General features: G+C 39.1%; 1 protein-coding gene across 1 annotated transcript in view; it reads right to left on the reverse strand.

The window, feature by feature from the left end:
- Nucleotides 1-19,108: 19,108 nt before the first annotated feature.
- MAPK10 (mitogen-activated protein kinase 10) overlaps nt 19,109-26,360 on the reverse strand; it is a 551,463-nt gene continuing 544,211 nt past the window's right edge. The window contains exons 11-13 of the mRNA XM_070371900.1: nt 24,392-24,574; nt 19,323-19,445; nt 19,109-19,122 (exon numbers count right to left, since the gene is read on the reverse strand). Coding sequence (XP_070228001.1) covers nt 19,109-19,122; nt 19,323-19,445; nt 24,392-24,574 — 320 coding nt within the window. The remainder of the gene's footprint in view (nt 19,123-19,322; nt 19,446-24,391; nt 24,575-26,360) is intronic.

Below are 26,360 nucleotides of genomic sequence, written 5' to 3' on the forward strand. Positions count from 1 at the left end.
GGTGTCATCTGCATATCTGAGGTTATTGATATTTCTCCCGGCAATCTTGATTCCAGCTTGTGTTTCTTCCAGTCCAGCGTTTCTCATGATGTACTCTGCATAGAAGTTAAATAAGCGGGGTGATAATATACAGCCTTGACGTACTCCTTTTCCTATTTGGAACCATTCTGTTGTTCCATGTCCAGTTCTAACTGTTGCTTCCTGACCTGCATGCAGGTTTGTCAAGAGGCAGGTCAGGTGGTCTGGTATTCCCATCTCTTTCAGAATTTTCCACAGTTTATTGTGATCCACACAGTCAAAGGCTTTGGCATAGTCAATAAAGCAGAAATAGATGTTTTTCTGGAACTCTCTTGCTTTTTTCCATGATCCAGAGGATGTTGGCAATTTGATCTCTGGTTCCTCTGCCTTTTCTAAAACCAGCTTGAACATCAGGAAGTTCACAGTTCACATATTGCTGAAGCCTGGCTTGGAGAATTTTGAGCATCACTTTACTAGCATGTGAGATGAGTGCAATTGTGCGGTAGTTTGAGCATTCTTTGGCATTGCCTTTCTTTGGGATTGGAATGAAAACTGACCTTTTCCAGTCCTGTGGCCACTGCTGAGTTTTCCAAATTTGCTGGCATATTGAGTGCAGCACTTTCACAGCATCATCTTTCAGGATTTGAAATAGCTCAACTGGAATTCCATCACCTCCACTAGCTTTGGTCATAGTGATGCTTTCTAAGGCCCACTTGACTTCACATTCCAGGATGTCTGGCTCTAGATCAGTGGCGCCTCCATACCTACACTGAAACCAAGCACCACCCAAGAGCCAACAAGCTCCAGAGCAAGACATACCATGAAAATTCTCCAGCAACACAGGAACATAGCCCTGAGCTTCAATATACAGGCTGCCCAAAATCACTCCAAACCCACTGACATCTCATCACCCATTACTGACACTTCATTGCACTCCAGAAAGAAGTCCAGCCGCACCCACCAGAACACGAACACAAGTTCCCTAACCAGGAAACCTTGATAAGCCACCCCTACAACCCCACCCACAGCGAGGAAACTCCACAATAAAAAGAACTCCACAAACTGCTAGAGTACAGAAAGGCCACCCCAAACACAGCAATATAAACAAGATGAAGAGACAGAGGAATACCCAGCAGGTTAAGGAACAGGATAAATGCCCACCAAACCAAACAAAAGAGGAAGAGATAGGGAATCTACCTGATAAAGAATTCCGAATAATGATAGTGAAAATGATCCAAAATCTTGAAAACAAAATGGAAACACAGATAAATAGCCTGGAGACAAGGATTGAGAAGATACAAGAAAGGTTTAACAAGGACGGAGAAGGCAATGGCAACCCACTCCAGTACTCTTGCCTGGCAAATCCCATGGACAGAGGAGCCTGGTAGGCTGCAGTCCATGGGTTCGCTAGGAGTCAGACATGACTGAGCGACTTCACTTTCACTTTTCACTTTCATGCATTGGAGAAGAAAATGGCAACCCACTCTAGTTTTCTTGCCTGGAGAATCCCGGGGATGGGGGAGCCTGGTGGGCTGCCGTCTACAGGGTCGCACAAAATCAGACACGACTGAAGTGACTTAACAGCAGCAGCAGAAGAAGAAATAAAAAAGAGTCAATATATAATGAATAATGCAATAAATGTGGAGAAGGCAATGGCACCCCACTCCAGTACTGTTGCCTGGAAAATCCCATGGATGGAGGAGCCTGGTAGGCTGCAGTCCATGAGGTCGAAAAGAGTCGGACACGACTGAGCGGCTTCACTTTTGCTTTTCACTTTCATGTACTGGAGAAGGAAATGGCAACCCACTCCAGTGTTCTTGCCTGGAGAATCCCAGGGACAGGGGAGCCTGGTGGGCTAACGTCCACGGGGTCACACAGAGTCGGACACTGGACTGAAGTGACTTAGCAGCAGCAGCAATAAATGAGATAAAAAACACCCTGGAAGGAACAAATAGTAGAATAAGGGAGGCAGAAGATAGGATTAGTGAGGTAGAAGATAGAATGGTAGAAATAAATCAATCAGAGAGGAAAAAAGAAAAACGAATTAAAAGAAATGAGGACAATCTCAGAGACCTCTGGGACAAGGTTAAATGCCCCAACATTTGAATCATAGGAATCCCAGAAGAAGAAGACAAAAAGAAAGACCATGAGAAAATATTTGAGGAGATAATAGTTGAAAACTTCCCTAAAATGGGGACGGAAATTATCGCTCAAGTCCAAGAAACACAGAGAGTCCCAAACAGGATAAACCCAAGGCAAAACACCCCAAGACACATATTAATCAAATTAACAAAGATCAAACACAAAGAGCAAACATTAAAAGCAGCAAGGGAAAAACAACAAATAACACACAAGGGGATTCCCATAAGGACAATAGCTGATCTTTCAATAGAAACTCTTCAGGCCAGGAGGGAATGGCAGGACATACTTAAAGTGATAAAAGAAAATAACCTACAGCCCAGATTACTGTACCCAGCAAGGATCTCATTCAAATATGAAGGAGAAATCAAAAGCTTTACAGACAAGCAAAAGCTGAGAGAATTCAGCATCACCAACCCAGCTCTCCAACAAATGCTAAAGGATCTTCTCTAGGCAGGAAACACAAAAAGGGCGTGTAAACTCGAACCCAAAACAATAAAGCAAATGGCAACGGGATCATACTTATCAATAATTACCTTAAGTGTAAATGGGTTGAATGCCCCAACCAAAAGACAAAGACTGGCTGAGTAGATACAAAAACAAGACCCCTATATATGTTGTCTACAAGAGACCCACCTCAAAACAAGGGACACATGCAGACTGAAAGTGAAGGGCTGGAAAAAGGTATTCCACCCAAATAGAAACCAAAAGAAAGTAGGAGTAGCAACACTCATATCAGACAAAATAGACTTTAAAACAAAGGCTGTGAAAAGAGACAAAGAAGGACACTACATAAAGATCAAAGGAGCAATCCAAGAAGAAGATAAAACAACTATAAATATATATGCACCCAGCATAGGAGCACTACAATATGTAAGACAAATGCTAACAAGTATGAAAGGGGAAATTAACAATAACACAATAATAGTGGGAGACTTTAATACACCACTCACACCTATGGATAGATCAACTAAACAGAAAATTAACAAGGAAACATAGATTTTAAATGATACAATAGACCAGTTAGACCTAATTGATATGTATAGGACATTTCACCCCAAAACAATGAATTTCACCTTTTTCTCAAGCACACACAGAAACTTCTCCAGGTTAGATCACATCCTGGGCCATAAATCTAGCCTTGGTAAATGCAGAAAAAATTGAAATCATTCCAAGCATCTTTTCTGAACACAATGCAGTAAGATTAGATCTCAATTACAGGAGAAAAACTATTAAAAATTCCAACATATGGAGGCTGAACAACACGCTGCTGAATAACCAACAAATCACAGAAGAAATCAAAAATATGCATAGAAACGAATGAAAATGAAAACACAACAACCCAAAACCTGTGAGACACTGTAAAAGCAGTGCTAAGGGGAAGGTTCATAGCAATACAGGCATACCTCAAGAAACAAGAAAAAAGTCAAATAAATAACCTAACTCTACACCTAAAGCAACTAGAAAAGGAAGAAATTAAGAACCCCAGGATTAGTAGACAGAAAGAAATCTTAAAAATTAGGGCAGAAATAAATGCAAAAGAAACAAAAGAGACCATAGCAAAAATCAACAAAGCCAAAAGCTCATTCTTTGAGAGGACAAATAAAATTGACAAACCATTAGCCAGACTCATCAAGAAACAAAGGGAGAAAAATCAAATCAATAAAATTAGAAATGAAAATGGAGAGATCACAACAGACAACACACAAATACAAAGGATCATAAGAGACTACTATCAGCAATTATATGCCAATAAAATGGACAACTTGGAAGAAATGGACAAATTCTTAGAAAAGTACAACTTTCCAAAATGGAACCAAGAAGAAAAAGAAAATCTTAACAGACCCATCACAAGCACAGAAATTGAAACTGTAATCAGAAATCTTCCAGCAAACAAAAGCCCAGGTCCAGACGGCTTCACAGCTGAATGCTACCAAAAATTTAGAGAAGAGCTAACACCTATCCTACTCAAACTCTTCCAGAAAATTGCAGAGGAAGGTAAACTTCCAAACTTATTCTATGAGGCCACCATCACCCTAATACCAAAATCTGACAAAGATGCCACAAAAAAGAAAACTACAGGCCAATATCACTGATGAAAACAGATGCAAAAATCCTTAACAAAATTCTAGCAATCAGAATCCAACAACACATTAAAAAGATCATACATCATGACCAAGTGGGCTTTATCCAGGGATGCAAGGATTCTTCAATATCTGCAAATCAATCAATGTAATACACCACATTAACAAATTGAAAAATAAAAGCCATATGATTATCTCAATAGATGCAGAAAAAGCCTTTGACAAAATTCAACATCCATTTATGATAAAAACTCTCCAGAATGCAGGAATAGAAGGAACATACCTCAACATAATAAAAGCTATATATGACAAACCCACAGCAGACATTATCCTCAATGGTGAAAAATTGAAAGCATTTCCCCTAAAGTCAGGAACAAGACAAGGGTGCCCACTTTCACCACTACTATTCAACATAGTTTTGGAAGTTTTGGCCACAGCAATCAAAGCAGAAAAAGAAATAAAAGGAATCCAAATTGGAAAAGAAGAAGTAAAACTCTCACTGTTTTCAGATGACATGATCCTCTACAGAGAAAACCCTAAAGACTCCACCAGAAAATTATTAGAGCTAATCAATGAATATAGTAAAGTTGCAGGATATAAAATCAACACACAGAAATCCCTTGCATTCCTATACACTAATGCCGGGGTCCTGCCCTGGCTGATCCAGGGTATTCGAAGCGGGGACGGCATCGGCCACCTATTTATTTAAATATTTTATCAAAGATATAAAGAGTAATAGGATGAGGATAGCTCAGTAGGAAAATTCAGTGGAGAAAAGAGGCTGAGTAGCTTGGTTTACGCGGGAGACCAATAAAACTTCAAGACAAGAAGTTTGCACCACTTACGTAGGCCGCAGGCGTCCTTCCGTTCTCCGGAAGGAGAGGAGACACTGAGGCCTCCGGTCGGATCTTAGAAGCCTAGGCATAATTAGTAAGCATGGCGGGTTCCGCGCTCCAGATGGAGACTCAACCAGAGTGAGAGAGAGAGTGACATGGGGAGACCAGTATTTCGAGAAACTGATCCCAATTCTTTATTTTCCATGGTCTACTTTTATACACTGAGATGTTATGCAAAAGTCACGCGGGGTCAGCAGTCCTGACTTTTATCAAAGTCAGGTGCTTCATACAAATGTATACGAGGTCTTAGGGGTGTTACATCATCTTCTGGCCAGGGGGCCTGCTGACAATTTATGACCCTCTCCTTGTGACAGCGGTCAGTCAACCAGGACACTTATTTCTCCAGGGGTGATTATTCTTAAAACAGACACTACCCAAATAAAGTTACATTCCTATAGGGTGAGGATGTAGTGGGCTTTAGTTAAGGAAAGAATTTACTTAGCCTAAGGTCTAACGTGATTAATATCAAAGGTTAATACTTATTTCTTCTATATATTCATTAATGTGTGTAAGGGCAGGGGATGTGGAGACTTAGCAACAAACATTGGCTCAACAAATGAAAAACCCTTCACCAATACAATTTCTAATCAGCGCATTATACTTATACTAATAGTTTTCTAACTTTTCTAAGGAACCTGTTTTTAGAAGGTTTAAAGCATCTCATGCCTCTCACGGTTGGGAGGCTGTGAGCAATCACATGTGGCCGGACAAGCCTGTCAGGCAGGCCAGAGAACCTTCAGAGGAGTTTGTAGGTTAAAACACTCTTATCACGCCCAGGAATTATTATTAACTGGAGCTCTAAGTTAACTCATTCTCCGAAAGAGGTGGTGGGGGACAGCCCCCCCGTAAAGTCAGAGGTGTAGGTGAGCACAAAATAGTAAAGTAGGCAGGCTCTGGTTATGGGGGTAGATGCTCAAGGATTTCCAGGGGGACTCCTGAGGCTCGATCCCGCCTTTGCGTATGTCAAGCCTCCTTCCTCATGACCCTTGTCACGGGCGGAGTACCTCACTCTGGCCCCCAACACACTAATAATGAGAAAGGCTGAGCACCAAAGAATTGATGCTTTTGAACTGTGGTGTCGGAGAAGACTCTTGAGAGTCCCTTGGACTGCAAGGAGACCCAACCAGTCCATTCTGAAGGAGATCAGCCCTGGAATTTCTTTGGAAGGAATGATGCTAAAGCTGAAACTCCAGTACTTTGGCCACCTCATGCGAAGAATTGACTCATTGGAAAAGACTCTGATGCTGGGAGGGATTGGGGGCAGGAGGAGAAGGGGACGACAGAGGATGAGATGGCTGGATGGCATCACTGACTCGATGGACGTGAGTTTCAGTGAACTCCGGGAGTTGGTGATGGATAGGGAGGCCTGGCGTGCTGCAATGCATGGGGTTGCAAAGAGTCGGACACGACTGAGTGACTGAACTGAACTGAACTGAACTGAATAATGAAAAAACAGAAAGAGAAATTAAGGAAACAATTCCATTCACCATTGCAATGAAAAGAATAAAATACTTAGGAATATATCTACATAAAGGAACTAAAGACCTATATATAGAAAACTATAAAACACTGGTGAAAGAAATCAAAGAGGACACTAATAGATGGAGAAATATACCATGTTCATGGATTGGAAGAATCAATATAGTGAAAATGAGTATACTACCCAAAGCAATCTATAGATTCAGTTCAATCCCTATCAAGCTACCAATGGTATTTTTCACAGAGTAGAACAAATACTTTCACAATTTGTATGGAAATACAAAAAACCTCGAATAGCCAAAGCTATCTTGAGAAAGAAGAATGGAACTGGAGGAATCAACCTGCCTGACTTAAGGCTCTACTACAAAGCCACAGTCATCAAGACAGTATGGTACTGGCATAAAGACAGAAATATAGATCAATGGAACAAAATAGAAAGCCCAGAGATGAATCCATGCACATATGGACACCTTATCTTTGACAAAGGAGGCAAGAATATACAATGGAGAAAAGACAATCTCTTTAACAAGTGATGCTGGTAAAACTGGTCAACCACTTGTAAAAGAATGAAACTAGAACACTTTCTAACACCATACACAAAAATAAACTCAAAATGGATTAAAGATCTAAACATAAGGCCAGAAACTGTAAAACTCCTAAAGGAGAACATAGGCAAAACACTCTCCGACATAAATCACAACAGGATCCTCTATGACCCACCTCCCAGAATATTGGAAATAAAAGCAAAAATAAACAAATGGGACCTAATTAAACTTAAAAGCTTCTTCACAACAAAGGAAACTATAAGCAAGGTGAAAAGACAGCCTTCAGAATGGGAGAAAATAATAGCAAATGAAGCAACTGACAAAGAATTAATCTCAAAAATATACAAGCAACTCCTGCAGCTCAACTCCAGAAAAATAAATGACCCAATCAAAAAATGGGCCAAAGAACTAAACAGATATTTCTCCAAAGAAGAACACAGATGGCTAACAAACACATGAGAAGATGCTCAACATCACTCATTATCAGAGAAATGCAAAATCAAAACCACAATGAGGTACCATTTCATGCCAGTCAGAATGGCTGCTATCCAAAAGTCTACAAGCAATAAATGCTGGAGAGGATGTGGAGAAAAGGGAACCCTCTTACACTGTTGGTGGGAATGCAAACTAGTACAGCCACTATGGAGAACAGTGTGGAGATTCCTTAAAAAACTGGAAATAGAACTGCCATATGACCCAGCAATCCCACTGCTAGGCATACACACCGAGGAAACCAGAAGGGAAAGAGATACGTGTACCCCAATGTTCATTGCAGCACTGTTTGTAATAGCCAGGACATGGAAGCAACCTAGATGTCCATCAGCAGATGAATGGATAAGAAAGCTGTGGTACATATACACAATGGAGTATTACTCAGCCATTAAAAAGAATAAATTTGAATCAGTTCTAATGAGGTGGATGAAACTGGAGCCTATTATACAGAGTGAAGTAAGCCAGAAAGAAAAACACCAATACGGTATACTAATGCATATATATGGAATTTAGAAAGATGGAAACAATAACCCTGTAAGCGAGACAGCAAAAGAGACACAGATGTACAGAACAATCTTATGGACTCTGTGGGAGAGGGCGAGAGTGGGATGATTTGGGAGAATGGCATTGAAACATGTATAATATCATATGTGAAACAAAATGCCAGTCCAGGTTCGATGCATGATACAGGATGCTCGGGGCTGGTGCACTGGGATGACCCAGAGGGATGGTACAGGGAGGGAGGTGGGAGGAGGGTTCAGGATGGGGAACATGTGTACACCCGTGGTGGATTCATGTTGATGTATGGCAACACCAATACAATACTGTAAAGTAATTAGCCTCCAATTAAAATAAATAAATTTATATTAAAAAAAAAAAAACAAAAAACAAAGATCATGGCATCTGGTCCCATCAGTTTAGATCAGTTCAGTTCAGTCGCTCAGTCATGTCCGACTCTTTGCGACCCCAGGAACCGCAGCACGCCAGGCCTCCCTGTCCATCACCAACTCCTGGAGTCCACCCAAACCCATGTCCATTGAGTCAGTGATGTCATCCAACCATCTTATCCTCTGTCATGCCCTTCTAATCCTGCCCTCAATCTTTCCCAGCATCAGGGTCTTTTCCAATGAGTCAGCTCTTCGTATCAGGTTGGCCATAGTATTGGAGTTCAGCTTCAACATCAGTCCTTCCGATGAACACCCAGGACCGATCTCCTTTAGGATGGATTGGTTGGATCTCCTTGCAGTCCAAGGGACTCTCAAGAGTCTTCTCCAACATCACAGTTCAAAAGCATCTGGTCCCATCACTTCATGGCAAATAGATGGGAAAACAATGAAAACAGTGACAGACTTCTTTTTCTTGGGCTCCAAAATCACTGTGTACAGTGATTGTAGCCATGAAATTAAAAGATGCTTGCGCCTTGTAAGAAAAGCTATGACAAACCCAGACAGCATATTAAAAAACAGAGAGGTTACTTTGCCAACAAAGGTGTATATAGTCAAAGCTATGGTTTTTCCAGTGGTCATGCATGGATATGAGAGTTGGACCATAATAAAGAAGGCTGAGTGTTGAAAAATTGATGCCTTCAAACTATATAGTGCCAGAAAAAAACTCTTGAGTGTCTGTGGACTGCAAGGAGATCAAGCCAGTCAACCCTAAAGGAAATCAACTCTGAATATTCATTGGAAGGACTGATGTTGAAGCTGAAGCTCCAATAATTTGGCCACCTGATGCAAAGAGTTGACTCATTGGAAAAGACCCTGATGCTGGGAAATATTGAAGGCAGAAGGAGAAGGGAAAGACACAGGATGAGATGGTTGGATGGCATCACCAACTCAATGGACATGTTCAGTTCAATTCAGTTCAGTTGCTCAGTCATGTCTGACTCTTTGCAGCCCCACGGACTGCAGCATGCCAAGATTCCCTGTCCATCACCAACTCCTGAAGCTTGCTCAAACTCATGTCCATCGAGTCAGTGATGCCATCCATCATGACATGAGTTTGAGCAAACGCTGGGACATGGTGAAAGACATGGAAGCCTGGAGTGCTGCTGTTCATGGGATCACAAAAAGTTGGACATGACTAAGTGACTGAACAACAACAGAATAGTCAAATTCATAGAGTCAGGAAGTACATTGGTAGATGCCAGGGACCAGAAGGCAGAGTTGGAGTGGGGAGGGTGAGGGAGATGAGGAGTTAATGTTTAATGGAGACAGAGTTTCAGTGCAGGAAGGTGAAAAATTCGGGAGATATATGATGGTAAGAGTTGCACAACAATGTGAATGTACTTGGTGCCACTGAACTGTACAGTTAAATATGGTTAAAATTTAAAAGGAGAGAGACAGAGAAAAGCATATCTGCTCTATCTGCTCTTGACTTTTGCCCTGTGATCAGAAAATGTTCTTAGCTTTGCCTCTGTATAAATGCCTTGTAGGGTGGTATCTTCTCAACCTCTGACCTTAGAGTACAAGTTTCTGCTGAACTGGTCCAATGTGCCCGCCCTGCCCTCTGTGATTTGTTCACATCTGAGTCAGCCCTCACTCTGGATTGCTCAGACCAAGCTCTGGAATCTGTGCTACTTTAACACAGGCTCCTGATTCTCTTTTTGATGCTTTCTGATTCCACACCTAGCCCTATTCTACTCTCCTCCTCATGCTTTCTGATCTGTGTGCCTGTTGCTGTTTATAATTGTAGAGCTGATATTCTGGATGCTGATACTGGACAAACTGTAGCACGCAAACATTCTACAATGATCTTTAAGCTCTCATTTAAGATTTACCTTGAATAAATTTCTAGACATACACAACATTAAAATTTACACATCTATGTCACAAAAAGATTAAAAATAGTGCATATTTCTTGTATGGTTGGTCATCTCTTCCATGTGCTCACTTTGGTAATGACCAATAAGATACAAAGGCAGACAAGATAAATAAAATAATGTCAGAGAGTAACACTGCTCAAAGAGCATGAAATCTATGATGGCCTTGCAGTAAAAGAGTTTATAATAGTCAGGTTAGCTTGTTCCTATACTTTCACTGCTCACAAAAATAACATAATCCCTAGAGCTATGTAATAGTAAATATTAATAAAACATTTAAGGCTCTACTAATTACCTTATGTTATAAACAGTAAATTTGTAACATTACTGACTATTCTGGGCTTACATTTTCACCATGCTTATTTTAATTGACCTTCAGCACTAATACATGTAAGCATTACTCTGTTTCCCAAGTTATTCTCTCACTGGGGAGCTGACAACCAGGTTGTTTAACTTAGGGTCTATATAGGTAGATTAAATTCCCACACAGCCTTGTCCCAATTCCCAAATTAATCTTGAATTGGATAAGAAATAACAAATAAGTTCAGCACTGGCTTTGCTTTCCTAATCACACTCCACTGAAACTGGATTGGATTAGCCACACCTTTCCTATATGGATGGCAGGTATATTTCTATTCCCAACCTCTCTCTCTAGTCCATTCTCAGCTGAGGCCCACGTTTCAAGCCTCTCTTCCTGCATTCTCTCCTATCACTTTGACTCAGTCACCAGGCAGAAGGTTTGGCTTGCCTGCCAATCCTCCTCTATACTGCCAAGTATCTATGGCTTGCCAACTGGAGGGCAGAATTCTCAGATACCAGCTGCCTGACTGGTTCAACCTGTCCCTCTGTCCAGATTCCCAGAGTGATGTTTTGACCATTTAGGACTGTATCTGGGCTTCTCAGAGACAGAGCCTTCCAACAGTGGACCTGATCACTGCTGGCCATGAGCCTGGCCCCCAGGAGCAGTATCCCAGGAGACAATAGTTCTAGTGTTAGGTTAGAAGCCTTCCTTTTTATCATGAATTCAGAAATGAATGTCCTTCTCTAACATGGTAAGTTCCTAATTGAGATCTTCATGATGATTACTTTGAATATTTATTTGGCTACTCTGGGATCTTTGTTGTGGCATGTGAACTCTTAGTTGCGGCATGTGGGACCTAGCTCCCTGACCAGTGATCAAACATGGGCCCCCTGCATTGTGAACATGGAGTCTTAGCCACCGGACCACCAGGGAACTCCCATGATGATGCCTTTGAGTTTGGATGTCTTTGGTTTGGTAGCCAAGCATTTCTCCCTCCCTTCTTCCTCCCCTCCATCTTCCTCCCCCCCATCTCCAACACAGAAGAATTACAGAAGCCCTTAGTAAGTTTCCTATATACTCATGAGCTTTCATAGGGTGCTCAGAAGTTTCTGAAAAAGTTAAAACTATGTATATATATAAAAAAAGGTCACATATCATACTCTTCTTAAGTTACTTTTTTATATGCCCTGAGACAGAGTTAATTGACTCCTCCTTAGCTTGCAGTTCACAAAAATCCTCCTAAAGTGTATCCATATGCCTATTCTCAGGGGTTGCAAGGTGAGAGTCACCCTGTATCCTAGCAGGGTCTCTAAACTCAGGAATCGGACAAGAAACAAGGCAGCTGATCCCTACTGTCTCGGTATTTCCCTCCAACAGAGCACAGAGAAAATGTCGAGCTGATTCCCTAAAATTGCCCTGACTATACGCTAATTTCTTAAAGATATCAATAGTTATAAAGAATATTTGTAAACAATGTAATTTATCTTTGGATGCATGCTTGCATTCTCAGTTGTGTCTGACTCTTTGTGACCCCATGGACTGTAGCCCATCAGGCTCCTCTGTCCATGGAATTTTCAAGGCAATAATCCTGGAGTAAGTTGCCATTTCCTACTCCAGGGAAATCTTCTCACCCAGGGACTGAACCAGCATCTCCTGCAATGGCAGGTGAATTCTTTATCACTGAGTCACCTGGGAAGCCCCATAATTTGTCTTTATGTTGGCTTAAATTAATGGCACTGGATTTTCTTATACTTGGAGGGTCTACATCAGCAAAATAAATAAATAAAAGCCAACTATTTAAAATCTTACAGGAACTAGATGGATTTTAGTGATTTTTTAAAATGTAGATTATTTCTATAGTTTCTTGAGCAGCTCCTCTTTTTCACCAAATATATCTATTTTCCTGAATATCAAAAGGTAGCAAAGGCTTGAGCAGGCTTCCCTGATGGTTCAGTCAGTAAAGAATCTGCCTGTAATGCAGGAGACCTGGGTTTGACCCCTGAGTCAGGAAGATCCCCTGCAGAAGGAAATGGCAACTCACTCCGGTATTCTTGCCTGGAGAATCCCATGGACAGAGGAGTATGCCAGGCTACAGTCTATGGGGCTGCAGAGTCAGACACGACTGACTGACTAACACACACACACACACACACACACACACACATAGCAAAGGCATGCAAGTAAAAATCATAATAGTAATAGTAATGATTATGAGAATAAGAATTTGTGTGATATTTACTGGCTACCAAGCACTGTACAAAGTACTTTATCTACATTAACTCTAAATTCCTGAAGAACACTACAATATGTATGACTGTTCTCTATTCCTAGTTAAGAAAACAGAGTTGAGACAAGAAACTTGAATTAGGCCAGCTTGTAAGTGACAGAACAGGAATTTAAACCTAATGCATCTTTCCACATCTGTGATGATGCAAACAACTCAATAAATGGCATTTATGTCTGATATCGAACTCTTCTTAATGAATACTGAAACAGTGAGAATACCTCCAAGCATTTCATGAAAAAGTATTGACGGTAAATGTGGCCTTTGTGTTTGAAGAACATATTTCTGTTGCTCTGAACATTACTTGAATAAGAACTTGCTAATAATCTGAACAGATCTAACTTCAAATTTGATGTTCTGTTACACAAAGAGATGAATATTCACCTTGACATTCAACTTTGTACACTTTCAACTTCATCGTTACATGAATAATCTTCTCTCTTAGCATTATGACACCATTCATATGCTCTTCTCTTTTCAGTTTGGTAGTTTGGCACTTTTGGAAACGTGATAAGATAGCTTGTAGTATGATTAACTGATTAATACACATAGCATTTCTCTACCCTTATTTTTCCTAAAGACATCATATTCTTTTGCTCTTTCTCCTTTATTAAATCCTCTACTTGCCCCCCTTTTCCTTCAAAGACACTCACTTTGGCAATATTGAAATGACTGAGAAAAAGATTCTAGCCTTTTAAGTACCCTAAATTTGATCTTTCTATACTTGAGAGGAATTTTTCATAAGAAGTTAAAATTAATTTAAAAACCCATTGAAACTATTCATTAATATGCTGTTATAGATTCTAAGCAACTGTCTCTTTTATAGGCAACATAATTACAAGTGAATTACAAATACAGACTTTATGACTCCAATTAAACTCTAGGCCACAATCCATTAAAAACACATTATACACATTACATTACATATAAGGAAAAATATATATGCAACATGATTCCAGCTATCAAAATAACTGAGCAGTAATTTCAAATAATTTATGTTTATCTAAAATTTCATCAGCATCAGTGTCTCTTTTGCTGTCTCGTACACAGGGTTACTGATGTATGGAACAGTCTTATGGATTCTGTGGGAGAGGGAGAGGGTGGGAAGATTTGGGAGAATGGCATTGAAACATGTAAAATATCATGTATGAAACGAGATGCCAGTCCAGGTTCGATGCACGATACTGGATGCTTGGGGCTGGTGCACTGGGATGACCCAGAGGGATGGTATGGGGAGGGAGAAGGGAGGTGGGTTCAGGATGGGGAGCACATGTATACCTGTGATGGATTCATTTTGATATTTGGCAAAACTAATACAATTATGTAAAGTTTAAAAATAAAATTTAAAAAATAAATAAATAAAATAAAATTTCATCAGCATAACCTCAAAAATCATCAGAGAAAAAAACTCATGCTTAATTTTCACATATGTCTACATCATACTTTCTCTTACTTATTTCATTATTTCATTCTACCCCAGGAATATATTTGAAGTATTTCCCAAGAATGAGAGATTGGAAGAGATTCTAGTTTTTAGTTGTAAGAACACTAGTTTTTTTTTTTTCAGTTTTAAGAGCATTAGAATTAAACTAAGAATATTTAATTTTGGGGATTTTACTTAGAAAAGGCAGAGGAACCAGAGATAAAATTGCCAACATCCGTTGGGTCATAGAAAAAGCAAGAGAATTCCATAAAAACATCTACTTCTGTTTCATTGACTACACTAAAGCCTTTGACTATGTGGGTTACAACAAACTGTGGAAAATTCTTTAAGAGATGGGAATACCAGACCCCCTACCCGCCTCCTGCAAAACCTGTATGCAGGTCAAGAAGCAACAGTTAGAACTAGACATGGAAACATGGACTGGTTCAAAACTGGGAAAGGACTACATCAAGGCTGTATATTAACCCTCTGCTTATTTAACTTCTATGCAGAGTACATCATGAGAAATGCCAGGCTGGATGAAGCATAAGCTGGAATCAAGATTGCTGGGAGAAATAACAATAACCTCAGATATGCAGATGACACCACCCTATTGGCAGAAAACAAACAGGAACTAAAAAGCCTCTTAATGAAGGTAAAAGAGGAGGGTGAAAAAGCTGGCTTAAAACTCAACAATCAAAAAATGATGATCATGGTATCTGGTCCCATCATTTCATGGCAAATAGATGGGGAAACCATGGAAACAGTAAGAGACTTTATTTTCTTGGGTTCCAAAATCACTGTAGATGGTAACTGCAACCATGAAATTAAAAGACACTTGATCCTTGGAAGAAAAGCTATGACCAACCTAGACAGCATATTAAAAAGCATAGACATTACTTTGCCAACAAAGGTCTGTCTAGTCAAAGCTATGGTTTCTCCAATAGTCATGTATGGATGTGAGAATTGGACCATAAAGAAAGCTGAGCACTAAAGAATTGATGCTTTTGAAATGTGGAGTTGGAAAAGACTCTTGAGAGTCCCTTGGACTGCAAGGAGAACAAAATAGTCAATCCTAAAGAAAATCAGTCCTGAATATGCATTGGAAGGACTGATTTGAAGCTGAAGCTCCAATACTTTGGCCACCTGATGCAAAGAACTGACTCTTTAGAAAAGACCCTGATGCTGGGAAAGGTTGAAATCAGGAGGAGAAGGGGATGACAGAGGACAAGATGGTTGGATGGCATCACTGATTTGATGGACATGACTTTGAGCAAACTGCGGGAGTAGGTTATGGACAGGGAAGCCTGGTGTGCTGCAGTCCATGGGGTCACAAAGAGTCAGAGATGACTATTCAACTGAAAGGAACTGAACTGAACTAAACTGAGTTGAAAGTCTAGAAAAAAATCAACTGCAAATTCACATAAGAATAAATTGGAAATAAATAGGTAGTATTAAGTGTTCATTTGCTACATTCTGTGTACACTTCTTTAAAACTCTTTAGGCAACTGCAATGATTCTTGCATTATGAGTTCAGGAGAAAAGATTTGCTTCCAAGTGTTGAGTCTATAGTATTGGTTTTACTCATCAAACTGTATGGCTATATATCCTTTGTGCTGTGCTGTGCTTAGTCATTCAGTCGTGTCCGACTCTGCAACCCCATAGACTGTAGCCTGCCAGACTCCTCTGTTCATAGGGATTCTCTAGGCAAGAATATTGGAGTGCGTTACCTTGCCCTCCTCCAGGGGATCTTCCCAACCCAGGAATCAAACTGGGGTCTTCTGAACTGCAGGCAGATTCTTTACCAGCTGAACTACCAGGGAAGCTCATGCATCCTTTAGAAAACATATAAAATAGAAATACAGGCAGGAGGAGAAGGGGACAACAAAGGATGAGATGATTGGATGGCATCACCGACTCGATGGATATGAGTTTGAGCAAGCTCCAGGAGAAGGTGAAGGACAGGGAAACCTGGTGTGCTGCAGTCCATAGGGTTGCAAAGAGTCAGACACATCCGATTGACTGAACAACAACAAAATTTTGTAAAAATCAAGTCAAGTGACTAAAATTAATTTTAAGCAAATTAAAATTTCATCATCATTGTAAAGCTGCAATCCAAGAAAATGTTAGAATGTTATACCTCAGTTTCCACACAGGAAAGTCATTTATCACTGAATTATTTTCTCAGAAATTTTGTAACACTTAAGAACTGGGTTACTATGAAAAGTTGCTTTTTTAATATTATGTCTATAAAGTTTGATTCTACCTGATTTTTATTCTCATCCTTCAGCTCTCAATTGTCCAGTGAAGAAGGGAGGAGAATTAATGCCAGCTTGAACCTAGCATCTCTGACACAGTGAAGCAGAACAAAAAAGCCAAAAAAAGCAAGCTTTGGATGGGCCAGAATATCCTGGTATATAGTGAAGGTCACAAGAAAACAAATAGAAAGAATATTTCAAATAGAAAATTAATGACCAATTCAAGCAAAGTAATTTGAAGGTACTATGAATCATTCAGCACAGGTTTTCAAATAATGTGAAATTTTGATGGGAGAAGGTAACACTGTTGATAGTAAAGTTTAAAAGAGGGACATTCCTATTGGGAGGCTTATTGAACACACATGGGCAAAACAGTAGCCCTGTTTCCTGAGCAGCCCTGGATCTACTCAGAGAAAAGGAGATAGCAAAAAATTAAAGAGTTTTGCTTCTGAGAAGATTCTTTTACTATGTCTTGATGGAAAATACGGAGATATACCTTCCTATGGCAGTCAACTTAGAACCAACCTGAGACAGTGGCCTTATTGAAATACCCAATTTTTCTCATCTAATTTATGCAAAGCTTCACGAAATCACCAATGGCCTAGTAAAAGCTTTATAATCTAAATGTTCTGCTTTTGCACAATGAAGGAAACTATAGGCAAGGTGAAAAGACAGCCTTCAGAATGGGAGAAAACAACAGCAAATGAAACAACTGACAAAGAATTAATCTCCAAAATATACAAGGGAGCTTGTACAGCTCAATACCAGAAAATTGAACAACCCAATCAAAAAGTGGGCAAAAGACTTAAACAGACATTTCTCCAAAGGAGATATGCAGATGGATAATAAACACATGAAAAAGATGCCCAACATCACTCATTATTCAGTCAGTTCAGTTCAGTCTCTCAGTCATATCTGACTCTTTACGACCCCATGAATCGCAGCACGCCAGGCCTCCCTGTCCATCACCAACTCCCAGAGTTCACTCAGACTCACGTCCATCGAGTCAGTTATGCCATCCAGCCATCTCATCCTCTGTCGTCCCCTTCTCCTCCTGCCCCCAATCCCTCCCAGCATCAGGGTCTTTTCCAATGAGTCAACTCTTTGCATGAGGTGGCCAAAGTATTGGAGTTTCAGCTTTAGGATCAGTCCTTCCAAAGAACACCCAGGACTGATCTCCTTTAGAATGGACTGGTTGGATCTCCTTGCAGTCCAAGGGACTCTCAAGAGTCTTCTCCAATACCACAGCTCAAAAGCATCGATTCTTCGATGCTCAGCTAGGGAAATACAAATCAAAACCACAGTGAGGTATCATCTCATGCCGGTCAGAAAGGCCATCATCGAAAAGGCTACAAACAGTGAATGCTGGAGAGGGTGTGGAGAAAAAGGAACCCTCTTACACTGTTGGTGGGAATGCAATCTGGTACATCCACTTGAGAGAACAGTGTGGAGATTCCTTAAAAAACTGGAAATAGAACTGCCATACGATCCAGCAATCCCACTGTTGGGCATACACCCTGAGGAAACCCAGAATTGAAAGAGACACATGTACCCCATTGTTCATTGCAACACTTTTTACAATAGCTAGGACATGGAAGCAACCTAGATGTCCATCAGCAGATGAATGGATAAGGAAGTTGTGGTACATATACACAATGGAGTATTACTCAGCTATAAAAAGGAATCTATTTGAATCAGTTCTAATGAGGTGGATGAAACTGGAGTCTATTATGTAGAGTGAAGTAAGTCAGAAAGAGAAAGACAAATACTATATATTAACACATATATATGGAATTTAGAAAGACAGTAATGATGATCCTACATACAAGGCAGCAAAGGAGACACAGATGTTAAGAATAGACTTATCGACTCAGTGGGAGAAGGGAAGGGTGGGATAATTTGACAGAACAGCATTGAAACATGTACATTACCATATGTAAAACAGATGACAAGTACAAGCTTGATGTATGAAGCAGGGCGCCCAAAGCCAGTGCTCTGGGACAACCGAGAGGGATAGGGTGGGGAGAGATGTGGGACGGGGGTTCAAGATGGGGGGACACATGTATACCTGGATTCACATGGATGTATGGCAAAAACCATCATGGTATTGTAAAGTAATTATCCTTCAATTAAAATAAATAAGTTAACTAAAAAGAATAAATGTTCTTAGTACCACAGTTTATTAAAACCAGGAACCTGATTGGAACAGAGGCAAAGAGATTTCTCCTCTATTACATTTTTTGTTACTTAGTTTGCATCAAGAGAGACTGATCATTAAATACAAGGAGATACTGGTGGTGTTAATAATTTAACAAAAACTAGTGGAAGTGTGTCATGAATAGCCAAGGTATTGGACTGAATCACCATCTCACATAGGAAATCCTGAAAAAGAAATGCAACTCAAAACATAGGTTGAAGAAAATAACTTGTAGAAGGGAAGGTAGCAGCTTTGTGACTTAGGAATTTTATGAGGGCCCTTTGAGAATTCTTTGGGATTCTAACTCTCTTCCAGTGCACACCATGGCGCACCCAGTTACTACCATTTGTTTGTGGAAAGAAAATAAAATAAACCTAAACCTTACCGCCCACTTCAGCAGGGTCATACCAGACATTGATGTACGGATGTTGTAAGGCGTCATCCACTGATATCCTTTTTGCTGGGTCAATCACTAGCATCTTTGACAGCAAGTCTCTGGCTTGGCTGGCTGAAGGAAATGAATGAAGAAAAAAATTTGTTAAATTTTGATTTTGGCAAGGAAATTTTTTGGAGGGAAAAATAGTTTTTAAAAAGTCAATTAGCACCTTCCTTCCAAACATCAGCTAACTTCACCAAGTGTTTAGGGAAATGCAAAATGAAACAATGAAATATTTTTTATCCATCAAATCAGATCAGATCAGTCGCTCAGTTGTGTCTGACTCTTTGCGACCCCATGAATCGCAGCACGCCAGGCTTCCCTATTCATCACCAACTCCCGGAGTTCACTGAAACTCACGTCCATTGAGTCAGTGATGCCATCCAGCCATCTCATCCTCTGTCGTCCCCTTCTCCTCCTGCCCCCAATCCCTCCCAGCATCAGAGTCTTTTCCAATGAGTCAACTCTTCGCCTGAGGTGGCCAAAGTACTGGAGTTTCAGCTTTAGCATCATTCCTTCCAAAGAAATCCCAGGGCTGATCTCCTTCAGAATGGAATGGTTGGATCTCCTTGCAGTCCAAGGGACTCTCACAAATAAAACATGGCATAATATTCAATAATCTCATTCATGTTGGTTGCAGTGTAAATTGATAAAGATTTTTTTAGAGGGCACATTTGGGAGTATCTTTTAAAATTTTAAATGTGAATAACTTATGACCCAACAGTTCCACTTTTCAGTATACAGTCTAGAGAAACAATTGCACATATTCACAAAAAGCATCCAGAAAGGATGCTCACTGCAGCGTTGGTCAAGGATTAAACATTTTAAACAATCTAAATGTCACTGTTGTTCAGTCACTAAGTCATGGTGAACTCTGCAACACCGTGACTGCAGCACACCAGGCTTCCCTTTCCTCTCCCATCTCCTGGAGTTTGCTCAAATTCATGTCCATTGAGTTGGGGATGCTATCTAACTATCTCATCCTCTGCCACCCCCTTCTCCTTTTGCCTTCTATCTTTCCCAGCATCAGGGTCTTTTCCAATGAGTCAGCTCTTCTCACCAGGTGGCCAAAGTATTGGAGCTTCAGCATCAGTCCTTCCAATGAATGTTTGGGGCTGCTTTCCTTTAGGATCAACTGGTTTGATCTCCTTGCAGTCCAAAGGACTCTCAAGAGTCATCTACCTGTACCAATTAAGTTTGGCAGTTTTAAGCCTGGCAGGCTACAGTCCATGGGGTTGCAAAGTGTCAGACATGACTGAGCAACTTTCACTTTCAGATGTATTCACATGGACATGGTATTAAGTGAAAAAATAACTGCAGAATGACCCATAGATCCTGATGCCACTGTATAAATCTGCCTCTTCGCAATAAAACAACAAGCATTTCTCTGATAAAATTTGTACATGCATTGCTTGTATAATTAAAAATAAAGTTAAAAGAATTGTTTTTTAAAAGGAAACAAAGTGAGTGTACACCACTCATTTTAAAACTTCAGAGCTGCAGAAAAGGACAAAGCAGTATCTGGAGGGAGGCAAGGAAGTTAGAGGTGACTTTCTGAGAATGGGAGAGATAATGAGGACTTTAATGGGAGCAGAAGCTTCAAGAATTGAGAGAAGGGGGGCAAATCTGAGAGAAAAAATCCACAAGATTTAGTAACCAAATTGATGCAGGGAATCGTTTATTTATTCAGTATTCAATTTATTCAATATACATCGTCTACTGTGTGCCAGGTACAGTTTCAGATGCTAGGGATACAAAAAATTTGCATAGTGATAATCAGTAAATGTATTTATTTAATAACATTGCTGAGTGAAGTGTATTAGTTGCTCAGTCATGTCTGACTGTGTGTGTGTAACCCCATGGACTGTAGCCATCAGGTTTCTCTGACCATGGGATTTTCCAGGCAAGAATACTGGAGTGGGTAGCCACTCCCTTCTCCAGAGGCTCTTGCCAACCTAGGGATCGAACCATGCTCTCCTGCATCGCAGGTGGATTCTTTAGCATCTGAGCCACCAGGGAAGTCCCTAATTTTTCTAAAGGATGCTCTAAACATATCTGAAAATACAAAAAATGTTTCAGAAAATAAGGATCCAAACTGATTTGGAAATTTTTATGGTGAAAATATTCAATTTATTCCAAACATGGTAAAACTTCAAATTAAAGAAAGGAAAATCTAAACTGGTTTGCTAAATTAGGGAAAAGGCAGTGTGTTTGAATTCATGAATATGTACCAATTTTTAATTAGCAATTGTTTATTATTAATGAAATATGGTTAATTATAAAATTTTGAAATTACATAAAACAAAATCCAGAAAAGCTAACCTTCCCCACCATCTGGAAGCAATCATTCTTATTATTAATGTATTCCCTTCTAGTTTTATGTAGTTTCATAATTTTGATTATACTAGAGTTAAAATGTGGCAATCTAATTTTCACCTCTACAGCATTTGTATTTCTTGTGTTATTACATTTTAATAAAATATTCACATTTACTTATACTAATTATATATTTTTAAAAAATCACTAGTTAAGTTACTGGAAGATTTTTTATTTCTATTAGTCATTTTTCTGGGGATCTCAATTCCAAACACTTAATTTCTGCTACTCCCAAACTGACACTTTGAAGTTCACAAGAGTGACGAAAGTACAGAAATATACAATGATTTTCAGTATTAGTTTCTCTGATTGTTAACCTAACAGGTCTGTGTCTATTTCACTGGTTCAAGACCTCTTTGATTTGTAACTGATTTTATACCCAGACTCACACACTCCACGGGTTCTCATGTCACCCACATTTCTGTTCTTGGAAGAGTAGGGGTTGGGGTGGTCTCCTCATCTATGGGCAAATGAACTACTGGAACACCAAATCATCTCACTGAGAAACAATGATCACTACTGCTTGTAGGGAACAAAATGAGGAAGAGGAAAAGATTTTAATTCTTCATCGTTCACTCTTTTGTTTGCAAGTAAATGTCTTACACTCTTTAATAACAGTAGAATAAATCCTTCCCTTTGATTATTTGTGTAATTCTTTATAATCTGCTGATTTTGTGTTACAATTGTAATTCAATAATTATACAATTCAGAGAGTGGTACAGGTAGCTGAAGGGAGAAACCCAACTGTGCAACGGAAGTGTCACAGACATAGAAACAACACTGTACTTAATTTAAAAACCACCAGATGGAAGTCTGGAGAAGACAATATGACCCTGGAAAGTTGTAACACTATATTTCGGTTTCTCCATCTCATTTAATTCTATATTAGCTATAAATTAAGTCTGTACATTTAATCTCTAACTAATTAATTGTCCACTAAACATTTGCAGTAAAATTTCACAAGTGTATGTCCTTTTGAGGTGGGGGGGATTCCCTAATAGCTCAGCTGGAAAAGAATCCACCTGCAATGCAGGAGACCCTAGTTCGATTCTTGGGTCGGGAAGATCTGCTGGAGAAGGGATAGGCTACCCACTCCAGTATTCTTGGGCTTCCCTTGTGGCTCAGCTGGTAAAGAATCTGCCTGCAGTGTGGGAGACCTGGGTTTGATACTGGGTTGGTAAGATCCCCTGGAGAAGGGAAAGGCTACCCACTCCAGTATTCTGGCCTGAAGAATTCCATGGGGGTCCATGGGGTCCCAGGGGAAGCTGAAGTTCCAATACTTGACCACCTGATGTGAAGAGCCAACTCATTGGAAAAGACCCTGATACTCTGAAAGATTGAAGGCAAAAGAAGAAGATAAGATGAGGTTAAGATGAGCAGAGGATAAGATGGTTAGATAGCATCACTGACTCAATGGATATGAATTTGAGCAAATTCCAGAAGACAGAGGAGGACAGAGGAGCCTGGTGTGCTACAGTCCATGGGGTCACAAAGAGTCAGAGACAACATAGCAACTGAACAACAACATAGATCCCCTGGAAATAATAATTTTATTATTAATAAATATTTATTATTTTTTTTATATCTAACAGTTACTGCACATTTAGTGTGAGACAGGCAGTGTTCTAAGTGCTTGACAAATTATTCAATTAATCCTCCCAATGATCCTATAAGATAGACACTTCTTGCTTTAGTTTGTTAAAGAAGGTACAGAAAGATTAGATAACTTTCCCAGGTTCACATAGATTTTAAGGGATAGGATTTCTTCCCCCAGCAAAGGAAAAAAATAAGATTTGCTTCATATCCCCAATTTCTGAAATGTCATAAGTTAGAATAAGAATTAAAATATTACTTATACTTTATAGGTTGCCAAATTTATTCTATGTCTTCAATCCTATAAAGAAGCTGTTATGATCCCTGTTTTGTGGGTAAGAAATTAAGATTCATTACTAAAGTTCATAATGGCAGACATAGTAGTAGAAAAAATTACTTATTAATGAAAGTCTTTGTTAGAAACAAAATATGAAAGTAAAAATCTCATTTGTCACTCTAAAATAAAAAATGGTGGTTAAGCATTAAGTAAAATACAAATAAAACTCAAACATCTATAGTTTCAAGATTTTAAAATGAAAATCTTGTGTTGAAAATATTTTCCAGAATATAAAAATAACTGGGACAATTGCTTCAATGTATATATAACGTTGTTCTTTTAGCGTTAACGTTGCAAAGTAATTTTAGATTCTAAATAAGCCCCGTGAATAGTTAACCCATACCATTGTCACACACTTTATTACTAGTCTTTTCCCTAGATACCCAGAAAATTTTAAAATCCTTGATTACTCTCCCTTTGTAAGGAGGATCTTTTAAAAATACCTCTTCTTAAATTGAGGTTGTTGTTCAGTTGCTAAGTCGTGTCCGACTCTGCGACCTCATGGATTGCAGCATGCCAGGCTTTCCTATCCTTCACTATCTCCCTAAGTTTGCTCAAACTCATGTCCATTGAGTCAGTGATGCCATCCAACCATCTCATCCCCTGTGGCCTCCTTCTCCTCCTGCACTCAATTTTCCCAGCACCAGGAGAGGTGTCTCCATGGTCTGCATCACCCACGCAGTGGTTCTGAAGTTATCCCTGAAGGGCTTACCTTTGAGTTTATTGTGCTCAGAGTCCGCTGGGAAGAGGGAATCTGGAAAGAGCTTGGGGAAGGTGAGTCCTGCATACTTGGGCCGATTCTCCACATAGTTTCTTACGGTGGGTTGCAATTTCTTCATGAATTCTGGACATGGTGTTCCTAGTTGCTCAATAACCTTATTCCACTGGTCAATATCTGAGAATTGAATAGTTAAGGGCAAAAACAAGTGCAGGACACCAGCTCTTGCCTTTCACTAGTTGGGAGACTAACTGCTTCTCAGAGCTCTGAACAGTCAATAACACAGAAGAAGTTTTAAAAAAACAACAAAGGACAAACATAAAAAATCAGACTGTCAGGCAGTGAATGCCCTTGGAATTTTAAATTCACTTTGAGAACACATATACTTTTGAGGAATTAGCATTACTTAACAAAATATGATATCATGAAAGAGTCCTTGGGTTGTGTCAATGGAAAGGTATTTAAATAACACAAGAATTTCTTTTATTGAGTTAAACTTCTATATAGCCATGTAATTTGGAAGAGAAAAATTATAATGACACATAATAATATTATCATGAAATTATTCTAATCATTTACTTTCTAAAAATGACAGATGAATAAATATTTTATAAAATTCATCTATACTTTTCTTAAATTCTTTATAAGATTCTTTTTTCCTCTTGTTCTCTAGAAAATGCAAAATTTCCTTGTCTGTTAATTTTTTTGACTCATGCACATTACAAATAGAATCTGTATGATAATAACTCATTAACTCTTCATCAAAGACTTAAAAGATTCTGTTTATCAAAGCAGTCGCAACTTCATACCCATTTTCTTACTTCTGATAATAGTGCCTTATATCCTGAATATTGTAATATTCAATGAAGTATGAAGGTAAACACAGGATGTTCAGTTCAAGGCAGATTTCATCCAAGCGCCTGTGTTTCACAAGCATGTTAAACATGGGGGATTTTATAAGAAAAACATGACCTCTCTATGAAAACTAATACTTACAAAACTGGGGGTCTTTGACAGGCACACCCACTGATTGAGATTTTCTTTTTCATCTTTCATAGATATTTGATATGTCAGAGCTTGGGAATGACAAACACCACTTCTGAAAACTCTGAAGAGTCAACTGGAAGAAGTTGATTTCAAATAGATTTTCTTGCCATGTGTCAATGAAAGACAGAGGCCTTAGAAATTGTCAAATCCAATACCACAGGCTGTGTTCTCTCCAATGTTGCTAATTCTATAACTCTATCTTTACTGTAAAGTTAATTCATTTCTGTTAACGCAATTTGTGACAGTTCAGGGAATGTTACCATAATTATTTAATTAAGATTTCTAAAATCATTACCCCTAGTTTTTCTATAGCATTGGACTAAAAATGATGGACAGTTCTGACAAAATTAACTAATTTAACAAAAATAAATATATAATGCAATGTAGATAGGTGACAGAACAAAGGTAAAACCAAGCTAATTTGCAAATGTGCTTCTATTTCTCATATAATCTAGCTGAATAAAAATTAAATTATATATCCTCTCAGTTATTAGGATGAAAAAATGTATGACTGTGTAATATCAAGAAATGAAGTAAGAGTGGGAAAAACTGAAGAATATTCCTTTACAAAATAATAGACATAACTAAACAAGAACATCTCTCAATAAAAATTCATCTCAGTTGCCATGTATATGAGAATATATAGTAGTAAATGAGAATCATTAGGAATACAGTAAAAAAATGTCAAAGATTAGAGTTAAAAGTCACTCTTAGACAAAAACTTATGTTAATACTATCGATAATAGGTAAGCTAGATTTACTTAGATATATTTTAAATAGAAAACATTAATACAGTTAAATAAACCTCAATGCTTACACTGTAAATTATGAAAAGAGATCTACTTTTTAATACAATTCAGTTATCATGTCCTAACAAGACATAATTTAATCAGTGATCAAACTTCTTGAGAATTCT

Source organism: Bos mutus, chromosome 6, assembly GCF_027580195.1.
Source record: "Bos mutus isolate GX-2022 chromosome 6, NWIPB_WYAK_1.1, whole genome shotgun sequence".
NCBI classification, from domain to species: domain Eukaryota; kingdom Metazoa; phylum Chordata; class Mammalia; order Artiodactyla; family Bovidae; genus Bos; species Bos mutus.